The 18641-nt window shown below is 36.5% G+C and overlaps 1 protein-coding gene across 4 annotated transcripts; it reads right to left on the reverse strand.

Moving 5' to 3' along the window:
• Positions 1–3112: 3112 nt before the first annotated feature.
• On the reverse strand, positions 3113–18093 carry LOC105035279 (probable serine/threonine-protein kinase PBL21). Of its 4 annotated transcripts, none has more exons than XM_010910791.4 (8): positions 16826–18093; positions 15640–15836; positions 15283–15512; positions 14678–14804; positions 14517–14588; positions 14102–14216; positions 13759–13873; positions 3113–3663 (listed from the first exon to the last, which is right to left on the reverse strand). In XM_010910791.4, the coding sequence occupies exons 2-8, from the start codon at positions 15767–15769 to the stop codon at positions 3403–3405; spliced, it is 1050 nt and encodes a 349-aa protein (XP_010909093.1). In that variant the 5' UTR covers positions 15770–15836; positions 16826–18093; the 3' UTR covers positions 3113–3402. The 4 variants fall into 4 exon arrangements, with proteins under 4 accessions (XP_010909093.1, XP_073106574.1, XP_010909092.1 ...); XM_073250473.1 differs by having other exon boundaries at positions 14102–14288; positions 15640–15756; positions 16826–18090; XM_010910790.4 differs by having other exon boundaries at positions 14102–14288; positions 16826–18088.
• Between the last annotated feature and the right edge of the window lie 548 nt (positions 18094–18641).

The following is an 18641-nucleotide window of genomic DNA, read 5'->3' on the forward strand; positions in this document are numbered from 1 at the left end:
TGCACCTCATCACGGTCCTCCTACTAGACCAACAAGGGAATCCCATGGATCATCGTATCTAACCTATCTCAAACTCGTCACAATTGATTTCCGTTCAGCCTATCCTTGACAACTATCCAACCTATCCTAGCCGATGCTGTCCTCATTGAGCTTATGAGGCATCATATGTCCCATGTTGAGTTGTCCTTGAGCTTACTCGATCTATTTCTCCAGAAGAAATCAACAGTGTCAAGACTTTGGCCTCTAAATATCATCTCAGTTAATTAAGGATCGCTAGCTTGAAACCCCTTCATCATTACCTCATCCTGGCCTTGCTACATAGCTGGATATGCATGTGTCCTCTGGATGCCATCATTAACTAAAACGTGTCATAAACACCTGCACACATATGAATAAATAAAATAAACTACTCATATAAGATTGGAATAGATGTTGTAGCTTGATGGTTGAGAGTTTCACATTCAAACATAGATTCTGGTTAAAATCAGTGGTCATACAGTTCATTTACAGAATTTTTTTTTAAAATTCGTATCCGGATCTGATAGGATATCAGACACAGACAAGGAAACAAATGTGGTTAGATTTACCATACCTGTTTTCAGCCCTAGTCAGGCCAGATTCAAATTCAATCAACTTTTGGGTTGCTTTGGGTCTTAACAGAATTGTATCTAAATTTGCTGTGAGCTACATTTGGGTGGACTTAATTGTGTTCAATTTGCTCCAATTATCTCAAATAATTGGGATTTTAATTGGAGCCTGCATCCAATTTAAAACATTTTTATTTGTCTTTCTTGACAAAGTTGAGCTAAATTTTGGTTGATGTATATCTCACTGCCCTGATCATCTCATTGATCACATGCAATCATACTCCCAAATTGTACGTGTAAAATAGCGAGGATGCTCTCTCTAACCCGAAGATGGTGATGGAATAGGAGAAACAAATTACATAATGACATTTGAACCGGGTGCACTGCTTAATCACTGGCAATTGTGGCAGGCACTGTCCTATTGCTTCAACAGTAGCAGAGATGGAACCAACGATTACAGTGACATACAATGTGGAAACAAAGGCGATCCAAGAGGACTAGACATGAAGTTGTTTCTGATCTCAACTTTAGAAGACTCATTTGAGCTTTTGAGCTTCAAATTGCTAAGAGGGCTTTGTATTCATTATCTGATTTAAAGAATAAAAATTGAGGTTTATTTTTAAAGTTTTTCATTGATGGTTCTGAATTTAAATCCATTGAAAAGATGCAGAAACACAAACAGCTCCAAGATGCATGCCAAGTGAACAGTTTTTATTTTTAATGTTTCAATGAACACTCCAAGTAGATTTCACATTATGTTCAAAGCATCTAAGCCAAGTTGGACGTCATGCACTCAAAAGCTAAGCAACTTTTAAGATTTGCAAATCCCCTAACTTATCTACCACAAAACAATCAACAGCTTCTATCAGGTTACCTTCTAAAAACAAATACTAAAAAAGTCACTTTCCATAGCATACAAGCCACACCACTTTACCTCACCATCCAATTTCAGGCAACCTTTGCACTCAAAAATAAAATCGAAGCAAAGAAAATAAATGCAAACAAATATTTGAAGTGTAAAATTTTGATACTACGGAAAATCTAAACTATAAGAAACATTTGCAGGCAGGTCTTCTTAGCAACTGGTTCCTAAGGAACTACCACATCCTGTAGTTGCAACAGAAAAAAAAATACTAGATGGTTGGTTAGCAACCCCCAGGGGTGTAAATTGGTGTTCAAAAAATCAAACAATATCACTAACAAAACTTTTCTAGATTACAACATTGTAAGGAAATTGATTTACGAATCATTTTGATTTCAATTTTCAAACATATTTGGAACAAAATCCTGTTATGATCGCTGGAACTGGAGCTTCAGAAATTTAGATATTTAGTGAAGGCTTTTATAGACACAAGAATATGGAATTGAAGATGGGCAACCTCATTAAATCTAAATCATGAGAAAAAGGTTTCTTGGAAAGAATATCATTTCCTAATACAAATCCTTCATAATATGTGTGTGTGTGTGTGGAAAGCGTATCAAGTGAGAGAAATGGCTTAATGTGAGAGATGAGAGGATATAATAATAACCTTTGGATCTACATCAAAGGTTCAGATAAAAACGCGGTTGTCCAAACTGTCCAAATACCCCTAGGATTTATCAATTTCTTCCTTTTTTTAGTTTTTTTAATACGCGCGGCGCTCATATGAACCGTTGATGTGGATCCAAGGGTTATTATTATGTCCTCTCATCCCTCACATTAAGCCACTTCTCTCATTTGATACGCTCCACACACACACACACACACACACACACACACACATATATATATATATATATATATATATATATATATATAGGATCAATGGTTAAATTGAAGAGAATAACAGGATGTGAGCCTCCAAACCGAAGCACGAGCACCTCCAAACTGAAGCACGAGGAGACTTCCACACACAAAAGATTTCTCCCTTCTTTTCTCTTTTTATTTTGAGATACAAGAATTTCTTAAACCAATCTCTTTTTTGTTTTCAAAGTGGGGATTCTGCCAGAAATACTTAATACGACAATTTGACAGTGTTAAATATAATTCTATTTAAAAAATGACACAGCTAATAAATGGGAGAATAATGTATATGCATGTGTATAAAAAAAAAAGTCATTATCAGTAACCAACCAACAATAGGAATGGAAAAATGGATATGTTAGAGAGTTATGACATACTTCTCTGATTGCTTGAAGTGCCTTCATGACATCTTAAGTACCTGAAAGGAAGAAAATCACAAAAATTGTAGATAGACAGGAAACACAAGATAATACAAGAAAGCAATTCACTTACAACCTGACATTAATAACCAAAAAGTATGAGATATGCTTTCAGGTTGATTTTTACCTGACTAGTGCATCTTAAAGCCATTATCAAAAGATCAACTTAAGATGTCAGCAAAGACTGAAATTTTCTTCTAAAGATATAAAAACAAAGGGCAGCCATTCATATGATACTATGGACAGCAAACTAGATATCAAAGAAGATAGTGATGCAGAAAAGAGAGGCTAACCAAATGTAGAAAAGAGAGACTACAAAACTATTAAAAGTAACCAAAATAAAATTTCATTTGATTTAGACAATGATAAACCTGTCCACATACATAATAAATATACATGAATTTCAAATCAACACCAACATCAATCATATAAATGGGAGATAACAACAAAAACAGTTTTTATACAACATGACTCTGACATTTATGGTGAAAAAATAAAGGAATTATACAGCTATTCTTTCTATACGCTTGCAGGCTGATGATCCACTTTATAATTCCAAAACCAAGCTCCAAGAGCTGATGTACACTTTAGGCAGAGCAGGAGATCTGCTCAGTTACATTGTAGTAAACAGCTGGCTTCCAAGAGTTACAGTTGTACTGCCTTCAGGCATTATGGTGGTGAGGCTCATTTCTTTTTCACGTATCCGGTCAAGTTCTGACTCCACAAAATTCATGGGTGGACGTCTCTCACTAGATGGGTTCAAACACCAAGCTATTAGGCGTAAGAATTCACTCATTCCTTCAGAGGTAAAACTGCTGCCCATTCTTTGATCAACAAGGGTAGAAATATTACTCGGCTCCTGATAGCTTTGTGCCTTCAGAACCAAATGATTGTTCATCAAGGAAAGTTTAATTTCAGAATCCAAAATTGCAACACTATAGAAATAGACAACTGAACCGAACTAAACTGCCACTTGAGCTGAGTTCTCAGTTTGATACTATATTGCTAGCAAAATAAAAATTTCCATGCATATAAACACATAAAACCAAGGCCTGGTCTCACAAGAAGCTGACTTGGCAGGAGACTCTCATGCTAAAGATAACAAGAATTCATGAGCAGTGATTAAGGACTAGACATTGGGTAGAATTAACTCCCAAGCTGCCCCGCAGATGTAAGGTAGCAGAAAAATTAGATAAATAAAAGGGTCTAAGGTCTAAGAGCAGTGTATGAGTTCTGCAAAACCGTGGAAATCTCATGCGATCAGTATTGAAATACACTATGTAGAGAAGGATATTTTTCTGGTCGTAGTTGACTTCTAAAAAATGGTCCTTATGCTTGAAGGATGAACTTTTAGTTAGCAAGCAAAATTTTTATTACATTTCCTTTTCTAGAAAATATATCTAGATATAGCTTCAACCAAAAAAATAACACAGCATGCTTTCTATGAATACATCAACCAACATCAAACAACCAAATAAGAAAAATTCACCGCACAAACATGGCCAAATAACACCCTGAACTCCAAACCATGTTTACCTAGAATTCCACCATCCTTGCATATCCCAGCACACAGTCTAGTTTATTCTTCTATACATAAGAAAATGACAACCACTTCACTACTTTTGGACTGTTGAATGGTCTCTGAAGTGAAAGAAGTGGCCATCTCTATTTCCATTCCAAGATTCTACTTCAGCAAAGAAGTATGGATCCAACAGCTTCATCCATAGAATGCCAAAATCTCCTCATCACCACCTCAAATTTAATTGGCCAAGGTAAATTGATAGTATAGAGTGACTGCTTAGCATCAGTAGAGCACATTACAAACACCATTAAGTTTGCATGGCCTCTTTTTAAGATTCTTGCAAAGACTTATCCTGGCATTGAAGCACCCATGCACCTAGTCCCAAAATCAGTTTAAGCCAAAGAATGTTTAGCTATGCAAAAAATCATATCAATTCCCACAACATGGCACTTATGATGGAGGATTCTAGTATCTTGGAGAGAACTTTCCATATTTGCATGACTATACACAAGCATTAAATACAGGTGGTTCAGTTCAATTCCATATTTTTGATATTTGGTAGATTCTTCAGGGCAGGAGGCATTCCTATCTTTTTCTTTTTAAACAAAAAAAATTAGTGAACTCCATGAAGAAAAAGAGATTGACTTTTGCTATTTCTTGTTTTAGCTACTCTTCTCCAACTTAATCAACTTGCTTCTAACATCAATAAATATCAAAGCATAGACCATCATGGAACACAACCTTCATGACATCAAATTGGACATTACAAGAAAACAAATGCAGCTTCTGCATAGGCATCGTAAACCCCAAATATCTTTGAGACATGATATTTTCACATTTCCAAGCATGACATTCCAAGTGATGATGAACACTGGCCATTCTAATTAAATGATTCTAAGAAGAAAATATCTTAGATTGGACCAAATGCCCTATCTATGATAAAGAACCAAACCAAGATACTAGTTTTATATTTTACATGAAGCATCAAGTAGAATCGTAAAAACTCAAGACCTTACCCAAAAAGGCTAGCTAGAAAGCATTATTAGGGTTCTTTGGTCCCATATAAGTTCCCAAGATCTACTCAATGCATAGTCGATGTGAGACTAAACATATGCTTGCATTGGTTCTCACATACTCCCCCCCCCCCCAATGGTTTAAACCCCGGCGTGTTCACCATGCTAATGATCCAAATCTAATCACAAGCACCACAAATCCAATCTAAACCCGAGCTGTAGTGTTCCCTAATCCACATGGGTCATGGGCTAGGTCCGCTTTGAAATCATTTATAACAATCCAGGACCTCACCCAAAAAGTCTAGCTTGAAAGTATTATTTGGGTTTCTTGGTCCTATAGAAGTACCCAAGATCCATCCAATGTATAGCCAATGTGGAACTATATACAACTCGCATGAGTCCTTGCAAGAATATTAATATGGATTGCTTTATGACCAATAGATATAAGTTTGTGCATAAGCATCTTATGCTTATTTCTAAGTCGGGACAATATTACGATGGCAAACATCTCACCATTTGCCATAGTTTCATTTTGATTCAAGACTTCAAAAATCCTTATGACCCTATACAAACTACATGAATGGAATCCAATATCCTAAATGATTAGCAACTAATAAAAATATGAATCAAAAAGTATAAGAGCATTATGAAACTTGCACACAGAAGAAAATGATAGCTGAGGGTCTCAAGAAGAAGAAAGAACCAAAGCAATGTAGTAGAAATTGTTTGCACGATTACTTCATCAAGTTCTTCAATCCTAAAGGTGGTCTTGTTAAAATCAGTTGCCTAAGTGCTTAATTTACCGATTGCATGAGCTAAGCCTACTATATCTTACTTCATTAAGAGCTTCCCTCTTCATTTTCTTTCCCTATTTGAGCCTAATATGGGGTATGTGAGAGGGCAACAAAGGATAATGTCAACTTACTAGCAACTTACAAGCAGCTAGCACTAGCGCCAATTCTTGTGTTTGCATGTATAGGCCATTACGCAGTTATGCTCCCAGCAATCTGGGATCCTAGGTGGGACGACCTAAGGACACACCTAATGTTTGGCATTTTTTTACACAAAGTGGTTGTCCCAAGACTCAAATCTGTGCCATTGAAGTTGTCAGCCCAAGCCTTTACCTTGCTATAAGCATCCCTATATGTGTGTATACATGTACCTATACTTGTTCAAACCTATCTTCATCTTATTCTCCTTTCTCTATTTTTTCTTCCACTTTATCTTCTCCTCTAACATCTTCATTTAGACATTCCACTTTCTTTTCCCTTTGGTTCTGCTTGCTTCGTCCACCTCAGTCATTATTGCCTATAACCCAAAGCCTGCTGGCTATTACTTCTACCTTCCTAGGTGCTGGCTATCTGGCTATGTTCTATTCCTACCTTCCTCTTTTTGCTGCTTCCTAGGTGCTGGCTACCTGGCTATGTTCTATAGCCAACAATGTTGCCGCTACCCTCTTTGTAGATTTGATTTTGGACATTTGAAGTATGAAAAATAGGTTCCATGATAACATATATGGCAAAAAAAAGACCATACGATATATGTATGCTTATTTATACCAATGTTTGCCAAACATACCGAACCAAATAATTCCAAACATACTAAACCATACTAGCAGCATACCAATGCGGTTCCAGCATTCGATTTAGAATACCAATGAAGATGGAGGAAGGGACAAGGAAAGAAAGGAAGAAAGAGAGAAAGAGGAAGAAAAAGAGAGGAAAATATCAGTAGTGGCCACCAGTGGCCCACTAAGGCCTCTGGAGCTCCTCCCAAGTCCAAATAGACAAAAATAGAGAAAGAGAGGGAGCGAGAGAAATGAACAGAGGAGACAACAAGGAAGCCGACGATGGCTGCTGGAGGACCGTAGAAGCCCTAGGATGGCCGGATTTCTCCCCGTGGCCTTTGCTAGATCGTAACAAAGGCAACTTGCCCCTATTTCGATCGGGTTTAATTTTTTTCCAATCCACAATGAAGTCGGCAATTTAATTTTTTTCTTTCTGATCCACAATGAAGCCCACAATCTTGTTGCTGACTTCACTTTTAATTGGATTCTAATTTTTTTCCCGATCCAAAATAAAGTTGCCGACTTCATTGTGGATCAAAAAAAAATAGAATCCAATTAAAATAGGGGTGAGTCGCCCCTTTTCCAATCCAACAGATGCTGTGGGTGGGATCCGACCGTCCAGGGGCCTCCGCGGCCCTCCGACAGCCATCGTTGGTTTGCCGCCGTCTCTCCCTCCACATGTTTCTTTTCCTCCCTCCCTCCCTCTCTGTTTTCATCTATTTGGACTCGAGAGAGCTTCAAAGGCCTAGGCAGCCCCTCCAGCAGCCTCAGCGGGCTATCGATGGCCACAACAGGTGTCTCCGCCAGCCTTCCTCTCCTTCCCTCCCTCTCCCTCCCTCCCCCCTCCTCCTTTCTCTCTCTTTTCCTCCCCGATTCTCTCTCTCCCTTTTTGCCGTGTCAATTTGAACTCGATACAGGGGCGTGCCAGACCATACTACCGGCCAGCTAACATGGGTCCAATTTCAGTTCTGTGAACCTTGGTTTGTACCATTGATTGAAGATATTCATGCTAAAAACTTGGATGTCTTTTCTCCCAAGATGGCCACCCCAGAAAGCATCTAGGCAACCATATAGGACATATAGTGGGGATCCACCACTTGGCCTTGCCTTAGCAGTTTGACAACATTGCCTCAAGGTTAAAAAAGGACTCAAGGATGAGTTCTTGTCAACCGAGGAAGCATAACATTAACATATCACATGCATCTATCCTAAAATTAGTTCAAGCATAGGGTTATTTTAGCTAGGCAAAAGAACATTCCAATTTCTTAATGAAGTGGCCATTTATAATGGATTATTCTGTATCTTAATATCGAGGTTTTTAAGTTTCACTAAAACCAATTTGTTTCAACCAAAACTAATGGGTTTTGGTCGAAATTGAACTAAAATTGACACCAAGTATTATTGAGTTTTGATTAGTTTCAGCAACTTTGGTCAGTTTCACATGACTAGTTTCAATACAATTTGGGTGATTTAGGCCAATTTTGGCCAAAACTAACTGAAAATAGCAATAAATGGTTCATCCTAAAAAGCTTTGAGCTGATGCTTACAATTATATTTTTGTCATTTTTTTCATTTAAATACATCAGCTATATATTATTAATTTTCAATGAATTTTCCTTTTCTGATGGCTATAGTTTCTAATAGTTTATTATGGTGCTTCACAAATATTGTTGTAAACAACTAAATATAACACATTCCCAAAAACAACATTTTTTATATACAACAAATGAAGCATTTGATACCTACTTGCATTGGTGTCACCTATTTCATTGTTATCCTCTCTATTAGACTTGGATTTAAATATTGTCAAAACGATATGAGACCATTGGTACCAAGGTTCGCCGTATCGGTTAGTACCGTACTATATTGGGCATACTGTACCATACTGACACTCGATATGCCTCATCATCTTATATCGTACCACATATCAACACTATAATAAGATTGTACCAATATGGAATCTGGTATCAAGAAGGCAAACTTTGATTAGTACCTTATCATTATAGCATGAAAATGGGTCTCGAGCCAATGTCAGGTTGTCAATACAAGTGAAATTGGGATGTATGACCCATCCTGATCAATATTGACCTGTAGGACTCGTACGAAGCTTGTCCCCGTCTGAAAAATAATTTATCTAACTTCTTGAAATAAGAAAAATGGGACAACTAATAGTCCTGATAGTTCCCAACCAGTAGGAGCCAATATAAGGCCAACTTAGCTGGTCGGAGTCTGTCTCGATCAAGACAACATATTTGCTAGAACATGTGAAGGGTGATATTGGCTAACCGAAAGCAAAGTGTGAAAAACAATTGATTGAGCATTAACCGATACAAGGCCATACTAAAAATAGAATTATTCAACCCAATAATGAATGAAAACATTCATTATTTAACTCAACAATGAAAATAGACATCCATTATATAACCCAAAGCTAATGTTGAGTCTAATAGGAAATCCATAGGACTTTTGACCAATAAATATCAAATAGTCAAACGTCAAAGCTCCCCACCACAAATCTTTGGATTTGCATCCATCTCCCTAAAGTTTTGATCATGAGTAATAGGGACTAGAAAACTAAATTTACCCCTTGTAACAAACGCAATTAATTCCCATAGTTGATTGCACTACAAGACAAAAGATGCCAATCAGATCAACATTGTAGGCAACTAGATGAACTTCCATTAAATTCCATATGGTACATCAAGAGAAAAATAAAAACAGGATTAACCTAATCATATTACATAAAAAACCCCAAAAATTTGGAAAACCAAAAAATAACTTCTTAAATCTGCATGCCGGTACAAAATGGATACTCAACACCATCCCAAGAGTTGATGCAATACAAGTTGGTATTGTATTGTTCCTGGGGAAAATGCTACCACCCTCAATACCAATAATCCAAACCTAGCTGTTGGTGCTCCCACCCCTCATGATTATCATGATAATGACCACTATTGTTTGCATGGCCCATGTCACAATCATAAATGGTATTGAATAAGTAAACCTAAATTTTTATATTCTTGTGTATTTCTATTGTTATTTCATGCTTGCATGATTGATATATGGTATTTTACTTTAGAGATTAGGACATTTATGTGATATGTCTAATTCATTAATGATATGCCTAATGCATTGATTAACATTCAACACAGTTTAGTTTCAACTTGAAACTACCCATAGTATATGCATTACGATCCTAGATAGCTTAAATCACAATCAGATGATAAGAAATGAGTTGCCTACATTCTAACTTCAGCTTGAAACTGCCCAACCTACATATGTTAGGACTTCAAATGATTTAAAACACAATCAAATGATGAAAAATTATTTGCCTCAATTTTTTCTTAGTTTCTACTTGTTTTTAGATTTTTTCTCGACTGAAACTGCAAAACTTGGAGCAAAACTGCTAAAACCACCAAAATCAAAATCGAGTTTCAAAACCTTGTTTGGCATGTCTGATGCACATTTGATGAGGGCGAGATCATGGTTTAAAATATTGAGATACAGGCCCATATTGGTCACTAGTTGGTATTTACATACCATGTGCACCCTTGTATTGAGATAGGGTATTGGTCAACTACCAGCACCTTGCATTGATAAGGGACAGTACAACCTAGCACTAGTGGTACATATCAGAAGATATGAGCCCTACCAATTGGATCCTGAATTCATGGGTTGGATGATTATCATCCCTTCATTTAGACTAGTGTTACCTAAAACACTAGGGATATAGGCATCATGTGAATCAGTACAAAATGTATGGATTCACAATGGAATTCACCACAATTCATAAAAAAAATTAGGTAACACGTATCTGGATAATGACTAACGAAGAAGAGTCAGGTGAGATGCTAATTTCTTGGGGTTTGGAAGGCACAATTTCTTGAGATTGTTTCTATCATACTTTCTTTTCCAATTGATAGCATTAGAGGCATGAGGTAGTCAGCTTTGTTTATGCATCCTTTGTGGGTTTTATTTGTTGTGTGAATGGCATTAGACACATATAAAAAAGTTTTTTATTTTATTTTATTTTATTTTATTTATTTATTTATTTTGGTGTGTGTGTGTGCAGATTTCTCTTCTTATATGCTCACAAGAGAGTTGATGTTGACAATCACAATGGGAGAGCTCAGTTTAAATATAGTAAAATGTTTACAAGAGATCTTTCCATCTTCTAGTGATAAAGTTATTAAATATGGTTGCTTAAGTTAAATTCCACGTCTGACTTTTGGGTAGTCTCTTTTGTTATACTTTCCCAGTTCATATGTTATCCCTTCAAAAAGTGTTGTGGCCACAACATTCGCATGTATTTGCTTATATAGTTTATAGCTGTTTTGGGTCAACTGGGTTGATGAAGACAAGCTTCCCTTCTCATCTTAGAAGATGGTTTTCTTCTAAGTATCATTTCTTAGCCTTCTTGGTGGATTCCTAAAGGGGAGGTGACATTCATCTTTTTATTTTCGGATGATTTCTTCAGGGAAAGAGAATAACTTTTACTAGTCCTTGGTTTGCTCCTTTCCTCCTACACAGCATCAAGTTAGTTCTAATATCATGTCTCAAGTAAACAAACAGCATAATTTCTACATCCACCAATTACCATATTAGCTCCAAAAAAACGATTGAACTCTGCAATAAAGACCAACATTAGTCGGGAAGGTGTCAAAGATCTTGACAAAGATGCTCTCATCAGCCTTTGAAGATGTTTATCAACTTTCCCACCAGAAATACCATTAGTTTTAAAAAAAAATTACTTAGACATCTATTTAGCATGATCATCTTTCCTAAATATGTAAATATTAATATCTATTTGTATAAAGTTTTAACACTGATTCATTCTCATTACAATTTTCCTATAACAAGCAGAGTGCCAATTCATTCTCCCCCTCCTCTTTCCAGTCAAGACACCAATCTATGATACAACCGGATCTCAAGACAACTTCTGCAGTTTCCTACTCTTGATGTTCGCTTTTTCCCTTAATTTCTCTTGCTTTTATAAGGCAACTATGCCATTAATTGAATTTTATATTCATTCCATATAGGCTTCAAGACTTGCTTTCAATGTATGAGTTATTTTCTTATCACTTCAACTCTCTCCAATTATAAGTTAACAATGCATACGTTAGTCAATTGGTATTAGATCAGGGGTCAAGCATTAATCATGACTAAAATATCTAAAGCAGTGCAAGATAATAAGCTATTTTGCAATAACTGATTGATGAGCAATGTACAATATTGTCCTTGAAAATTTGACAGCATAAAGACTACCATCACGAGGATGATGAAATCCGGGTCACCATTTTACTTGTGATATAGTTTCCAAGATGTTAGCACCTTTATGGAGTTCTGAAGATGTAGGAGATCTTAATGAACAAAAAGCTTTTGGAAACATTTTGTTTATGGTTGACAACACTCAAAAAACTGTTGCCACGTATGTACTGTTGGAAACATCAATTCCCTTGCATGCGCTCTTCTTCTAAGATATAGAACTCCTTCCTGAACAAAGATGATAAAAGAATTCTCTTGTATGGACATCAAAGTCTTAGGGTAACATGACTCATTTCCTGAATACAAGCGAAAGAGGGTGAAATCTATTGGAAATTATCATTTATAAATGGTGCAGTCATGTGCTTGCTTGGTTTTCAAGCACAAGTATGCCATTCTAGACGACTAAGAAGATTCTATGCAATTTAAAGTTTTATTATAGTTTTTAACTCTTAAAAATTATTGCTCATGTTTTTGATTTAACACAGAAATAATATGCTGAAAACAAGCTTTATTCATTTGAATGGGCAGATGTGAGGTGGTATCCAGTATAATTTATATCCATGAACTGCAGTATACCTCTCAGCTGTACAGGGCAAGCAAAACAAGGAAAGGAATTCTGAGACTACTGGAAATATGCCAGCCTAGCTCAGATAACATTACTTGTCAGAAAGTACAATGACTCTGGCAGTAGCAGGGTTCTTGGGTTTATTCTGGTTGGGTTTTCTTGAACCTGAACATAACATATTTATGTGTATATGAATTATGTATGCATGCATGAGTGCATGCATTTATCTATGTAATTGCTTAAATTTATCTTAGCTTTTTGGGTCAGATTATGACTTTCAAAAGCATGATGTTCTCTGTGGTAGAGAATTTAATCATACTACAAAAAGATTTTAATATAAAGGAGCAAAATTGCAGTTTATTGTTGAGCATGTAAATACCATAGATGTTTCCTTATTTGAGGTCTAGTCCCCACAAAATTACATTTTCCTGCATCAATATTTTCGACCTTTAACCAATATATCTTAACAACCATCATCTTTGGTGAGCAAGCCAATTGTTTGGTTTTGCAGGAAATGTTGATCTTTTCGTAGATAAAGGAAGAAAGAGTTCAACATAATGAAGACTAAAGAATAAGCATCTAATTTTGGGGTGATATTAGCAAAATAACTCTTCGTCTGATAATATCATCTTTGACAGTATCCCATTACAAATCATACAAAGAAAAATCATACAGACATAACAAATTTAAATCTGTAGAAAGAGTTTTAAAGTAAATAACACATCAAAGAACCAACTGGAGGTGTATATTGCTTTCTAGATTACAACTTCTTGCTAAATGCTACATGAAAGCTCTAGTACAACAAAAGACTATTTATTAAAAATCCTCCAACAACAACAACATGTATGGTAAAATGAAATTTATGACGGACACTCATATTCTGATTCCAAAGAGCAATGGATATTTAAATGGTAAGCACATTCTTCATCATCCTCATTTTCTAGATTAAATCACATAATTGAAGTGCAGTTTCATTCATATCTGGTGAAATAACTTATGTTTAACAGAACTAGTATATAGTGAAGAATGCTAAGTACCAATTCAATGATGTGTAGGTCAGATCTAGCTTCCCGTCCACTTACTAACTCCATAAGAAACACCCCAAAACTATATACATCACTCGTTACAGAAAATCTTCCAGACTCCTTCACTCTACACAGATAACATGAGATAATAGTCTAATTAAAATCAAGATAGGATATGTTTGCTAAGGCTTAAGAATGTATCAAATTTTTTACTTCCACATGATTAAGAATCCAGTTGTTAACAGTACACAGTCAAAGTAAATATAATAATGATTTCTACTAATTTTTGTGATTTTTTTTATTCCATACAGCAGTAATTTCACTTTTTGAGAGGTCCAGGAAGGTAAGTCAGTACTCAGGATCGAGGAAAGGATCATCTGTTGTCATTCGAGAAGATGGACCAGCATCATCAATTCTATCAAGTAAGCTTCGGAGCCCAGCATCTGCAACTTTTGGTATGAAGTCCTCATCTACAAGAACATTTGCTGTTTTGAAGTTCATATGTACAAGAGGAGGATTCAAAGAATGCAGGAAACCCAGACCTGACCAACAGAAAGGAACATCAAAATTCAGGTCCTGGGACAGTATTGCTTAAAGATACTTATACTCCACAAGGAACAGCTGGAAATATCAATTTGAAGGAACTGTCAGAATAGTACATATGAGGTTTAAAAAATTAGTAATTAGGTAGAGTCGAACACTATTCTACTTTGCTAGGAATAAACTAATACCAGCAGCCATCAATACTCAGTGATTTTGCAAATGATCACCTTTAGCTGCCCCATGAGCTATCGAGAGCCTGTGCTTGAATTCTAGCCTTGAAGTTGCCACCTGACCAGAACCTACACAACAAAAGCCAAGGGATTTCTGACTGACATGCCCCAGTTTCAGATTGGAAATATACAGTACGTGCAGGTGAAGAGTAGGTCACCATATAAGTGAGTGGAAACACTGCCATTTGGTATATACTCATAGATTAGCATTTGCAAATCATTTTCCTGGCAGTATCCCAAAAGGCTCACAAGATTCCTATGCCGAATAGATGACAAGTAATGTACCTAAAAGAAAACTTGGTCAGAATAACTATAAACTGTTTATGTAAATACGAAATGAGCAAAAAGGAAAAAGGAATTGACAAATAGCATGAGACAGAGGCATCCTTTCTTGTCATGCTCTCATGTGCCTGGTCAATGCTCACCTGTGCAGCATGTTGCCAAATGCTGCTATCAAGTTATTTAACATGAAAATTAACCACTAAGTTACTTACTGGATATGCTAGTCAGGTCAAAAATAAGTTAAGATCAAAAATGTGAATTAAAATGCAAATTTTATTAAGTTTACTTGGATATAAGAATAACGAGAACATAATAAACTTGATAGAAATCCTGGATCCCAAACATAAAAAAGTATCAGATATTTAATATTTGATTGCCTATATTGTCGATACAATTTGGCAACTAAAGTGGCCATGCAATGTATCTGCATGCAAGCATTCAATGCACTATCATCAATCATTTATGACAAAGCTATTATTACCTCTTCAACAAATTCCTGACGTGGAGCAGATGGCCTAATTTTAATAGCTACAATCATTCCATCATGAAGCAAGCCCTTGTAGACTTCTCCAAACATTCCATAACCAATCAGATTGATATTGCCGAAATTCTTTGTCGCCACATTCAATTCCTCCAGTGTAAAGCGTCTTGCTTCTTGCAAGCCTGGTGGGTAAGAGACACCTCCACCGAAAGACATTTCAATACTTTGTCCTGCCAAAAAGTTCAAAGGAGTAGAAATGTAGAATGCCAGTCTGGAATCATGTTCATTGAGGCAGAAGCCTGAGCTTAAACTATTGAAGAAAAAAAAGAGCAATACTCTTGGATCAGCAACTAGCACCTTGTAGAGATGGTTCTGATGAATTGGTAACACTCCTTCTACGCAGTAAGCAATACCATACAAAAATGATCACTATCCCTACCAATGCCATGGCTCCTGCAGCACCTCCAACAGCTGCTGCAAGTGACATTTGGTATAAGGCCCACCTCAGTACAGTTGAATGGTGGCAGGAAAATCTGCCTCTCTATACATTGAACCTAGAATACAAATGCCAAAATGAATTATAACTGAAACCAAGAAAAACAGCAAACTGGAAGCAGTTAAAATCCGCATTTGACTTTCTTTTTTTTCCTTTTTTTTTTTTTGTTTTTTTTGGGCAGGTGGGGGAGCGGTGTAAATCACCACAAAAATATCTGAATATTTGTATGATTTAGACAAGACAGAAACTCATTTTGTGAAGTCAGTCAATCTCATATTAGTATATAAATAAAACTGCAAGAAGCTCTAAGGTACATAAGAAACTGAACTGTTAAGTCTTTGTCAGTTTTATATATTGAAATCAAAGCAGTAAAAACTTTAGTAGATAAAAGATGGAAATCAATATTTGTAAATCTATAGAATATGTATTTGTTGTCAGCGATAATTGTCATGAAGATTCTTTTGACAAATCCAGCATTTTCATGCCAAAGATATAATCATAGATCACTTCTTTGTTTTTTCAGGTGACCAAGATTAGGCAAGCTGTCACTTTTTTTGATGACATTAGGCAATATTAGTGAAGGTATGTCATGATGAAAATTTAAATGAAAATGTTTGAGGTAAATATGACAGTAGCTTTATCAGTTGAACAAAATTCCATGTCATCATGGAATAAGTTTTTGATAATGGAGAAGGTTGAGATCCAAAGCACAATCACAAGTAATGTATAATAAGTTTTTGATAGAACTTGTTAGATTTATAAAACGCTTTTGAATATCTATAAAAAAAAAGTTCTTAGACTGCAATTTCATTACATTTTAAGGTCCCAATATCCTTGCCAATACAAGTGGAATTAAGATCAGCAGAAGGTACATTTTTCAGACTCAGTCTCCGTACAGTCCCACCAATTAAATGGATGGGCATCCAATTTTTTCCTACCACATTAATCTATCTTAGTTTGCTCCATTGAAAACTTGGATATTAGTTTAATAAGATCATAAAACGCAATGCAAATTAAAATCTACTGACAGATCATAAAATTCAGTACCTGAAACCTTCTCAAACCAAAGGTCTGCAGCTTGTGATTGGATCGCTTCATTCGTTCATCATCCTGATTAAATCACGTATTGCTAATGCACCAAAAGTAAAGCTTTCGTCCACATTGGCACAGAGATATTATCCAAATGAAGAAACCAAACCAGAAATTGCAAACCACCCCGAGAACAGCACTCTATATGCCCAATTCACCATGCACAGTTGGGGATATGCCCCAAGTGGTTGTCGCTGAATCCCAGCCCTTTGATCGCTTCTTCAAGTGGGTGGTGTTTGCTATAGCCAACCGGCCAGTTAAGCCGTAGGCATCTCATCTGTACTTAAAAATACCACAATAATTTATTTGAATCCCGCCCCCCACATTTCCAATCATCATCTGAGTGCCGACAGTGCCGACAGACAGTGACGCAGCGCCAACTCGGTATCAGACTCTTTCCCTTCCCCTTCTTCTTCCTCCCCTTCTTCTTCTTCTTTTTTCCTTCTCCTTCACTTCACTACCAAGCCCACACCAGTTGAAATCAAAGAATAAAAGGAGACTCTCTCTTTTCTTCTTCACAAGGCCTAAACACGCCAACCCATCAAAAGAAAAGACAGGAAAAACGCATCGACAGCGATAAACTCAAGAATGCGGTGCCCATCAACAAAAAACAATTAACAAAAGGGGGGAAGAGCTGAATAGAGATAGAAAAAAAAGGAAAGGGGGAAGGAATGAGAGAAAAGGGGGTTTATTTTATGGGCTGTAAAGCATGCAGAAGGGGTTATCCGCAAGTTGGAGTCTTCTGTGGACATATTTCCCTTCTCTCTCTTCCTCTTTCCCATATCCCTGCCACCCCCTCCCCCTCCCCCCCCACCCCACTCCAACTGTCCTCTGGCCTCTTGAACTATGGGCAGTAGAAAGAAAAAATTAATCTTTTTGTAGTCTGGTGAGGAAAAATCCCATCTTTTTTGTCTCAATTGAGAGAATTATAGCTGAGGAAGCAAAGACAAAAATCAAAAGGAAAAAGGCAAAAAAAAAAAAAAAGGAAAGGTGGGGGTGGGATGGTGGTCTGGAGAAGGAGAGAGAGAATGTTTTGTATCGAGAGCTGGGGGGTGGTGGTCACAAAAAGACAGCTACGTTGACGGAGTTCCTACCGTAGAAATTAAAGTAGAAGAGAGAAGAAATAACGGCTACCTTTCTAATCGACGATCCCAACCCCTCTGGGCTCTCACGCAAAAAGATTGCAAATTTTTTTGGGATTAAAATAGGAAGAGGTTGGTCTGTCCTTGTATTGCCCTCTACTGTCACTTGACTCATTTTTTTGGTAGGCATGGGGGAATAGTGCAATACAGCTGTATCAAGATTTTACGTGTGTATCTCTACAAAAAAACAAAAGAATTAATGTATATATTTGTTCAAATGGGCCTTGAAAACAAAAGCCCAGCCCATGAATTGTCTTCGTTTTGCTGTGCACTGTTCATGATACTCATTTAATGGCCCCCTTTTCATTTTTGTTTATCAGATTCATGGTTAATTAGAGATCACTTATTTACTGTAGAAGCTATCCCTAGAGGCAAGAAGATCATAATTCTTGGTCATCTATTGTCTCTTACTTTTCCTGTTTGCTTTTTTGGACATCAGGAATTGTAGAGATTTAACCAAAGTATGCCTTTGTTTAGATGAGAAAAATGCTTAAGAAACTTGAAAGGCTCATCAAAAAACTGACTTAACTTCTGTGTTGTATTGTTATTTGCTTTCTCTGGATCGGTATCGTGAAAATGTACCACTAAATGAAGCAAATTGATTAATGCAAAATACCTCATTGACATTTTTT

This window comes from Elaeis guineensis, unplaced genomic scaffold (assembly GCF_000442705.2).
Source record: "Elaeis guineensis isolate ETL-2024a unplaced genomic scaffold, EG11 Super_Scaffold_1000033, whole genome shotgun sequence".
NCBI classification, from domain to species: Eukaryota; Viridiplantae; Streptophyta; class Magnoliopsida; order Arecales; family Arecaceae; genus Elaeis; species Elaeis guineensis.

Coding starts and splice junctions, on each gene's coding strand:
- LOC105035279 (XM_010910790.4), bottom strand. CDS start 15,769: ATGTCACTTGCAGCAGCTGTTGGAGGTGCTGCAGGAGCCATGGCATTG. Junction 15,513..15,639: donor ATCAGAACCATCTCTACAAG/GTGCTAGTTGCT, acceptor ACTTTTTGGCAG/GACAAAGTATTGAAATGTCT. Junction 14,289..14,516: donor AGCTCATGGGGCAGCTAAAG/GTGATCATTTGC, acceptor TCTGTTGGTCAG/GTCTGGGTTTCCTGCATTCT.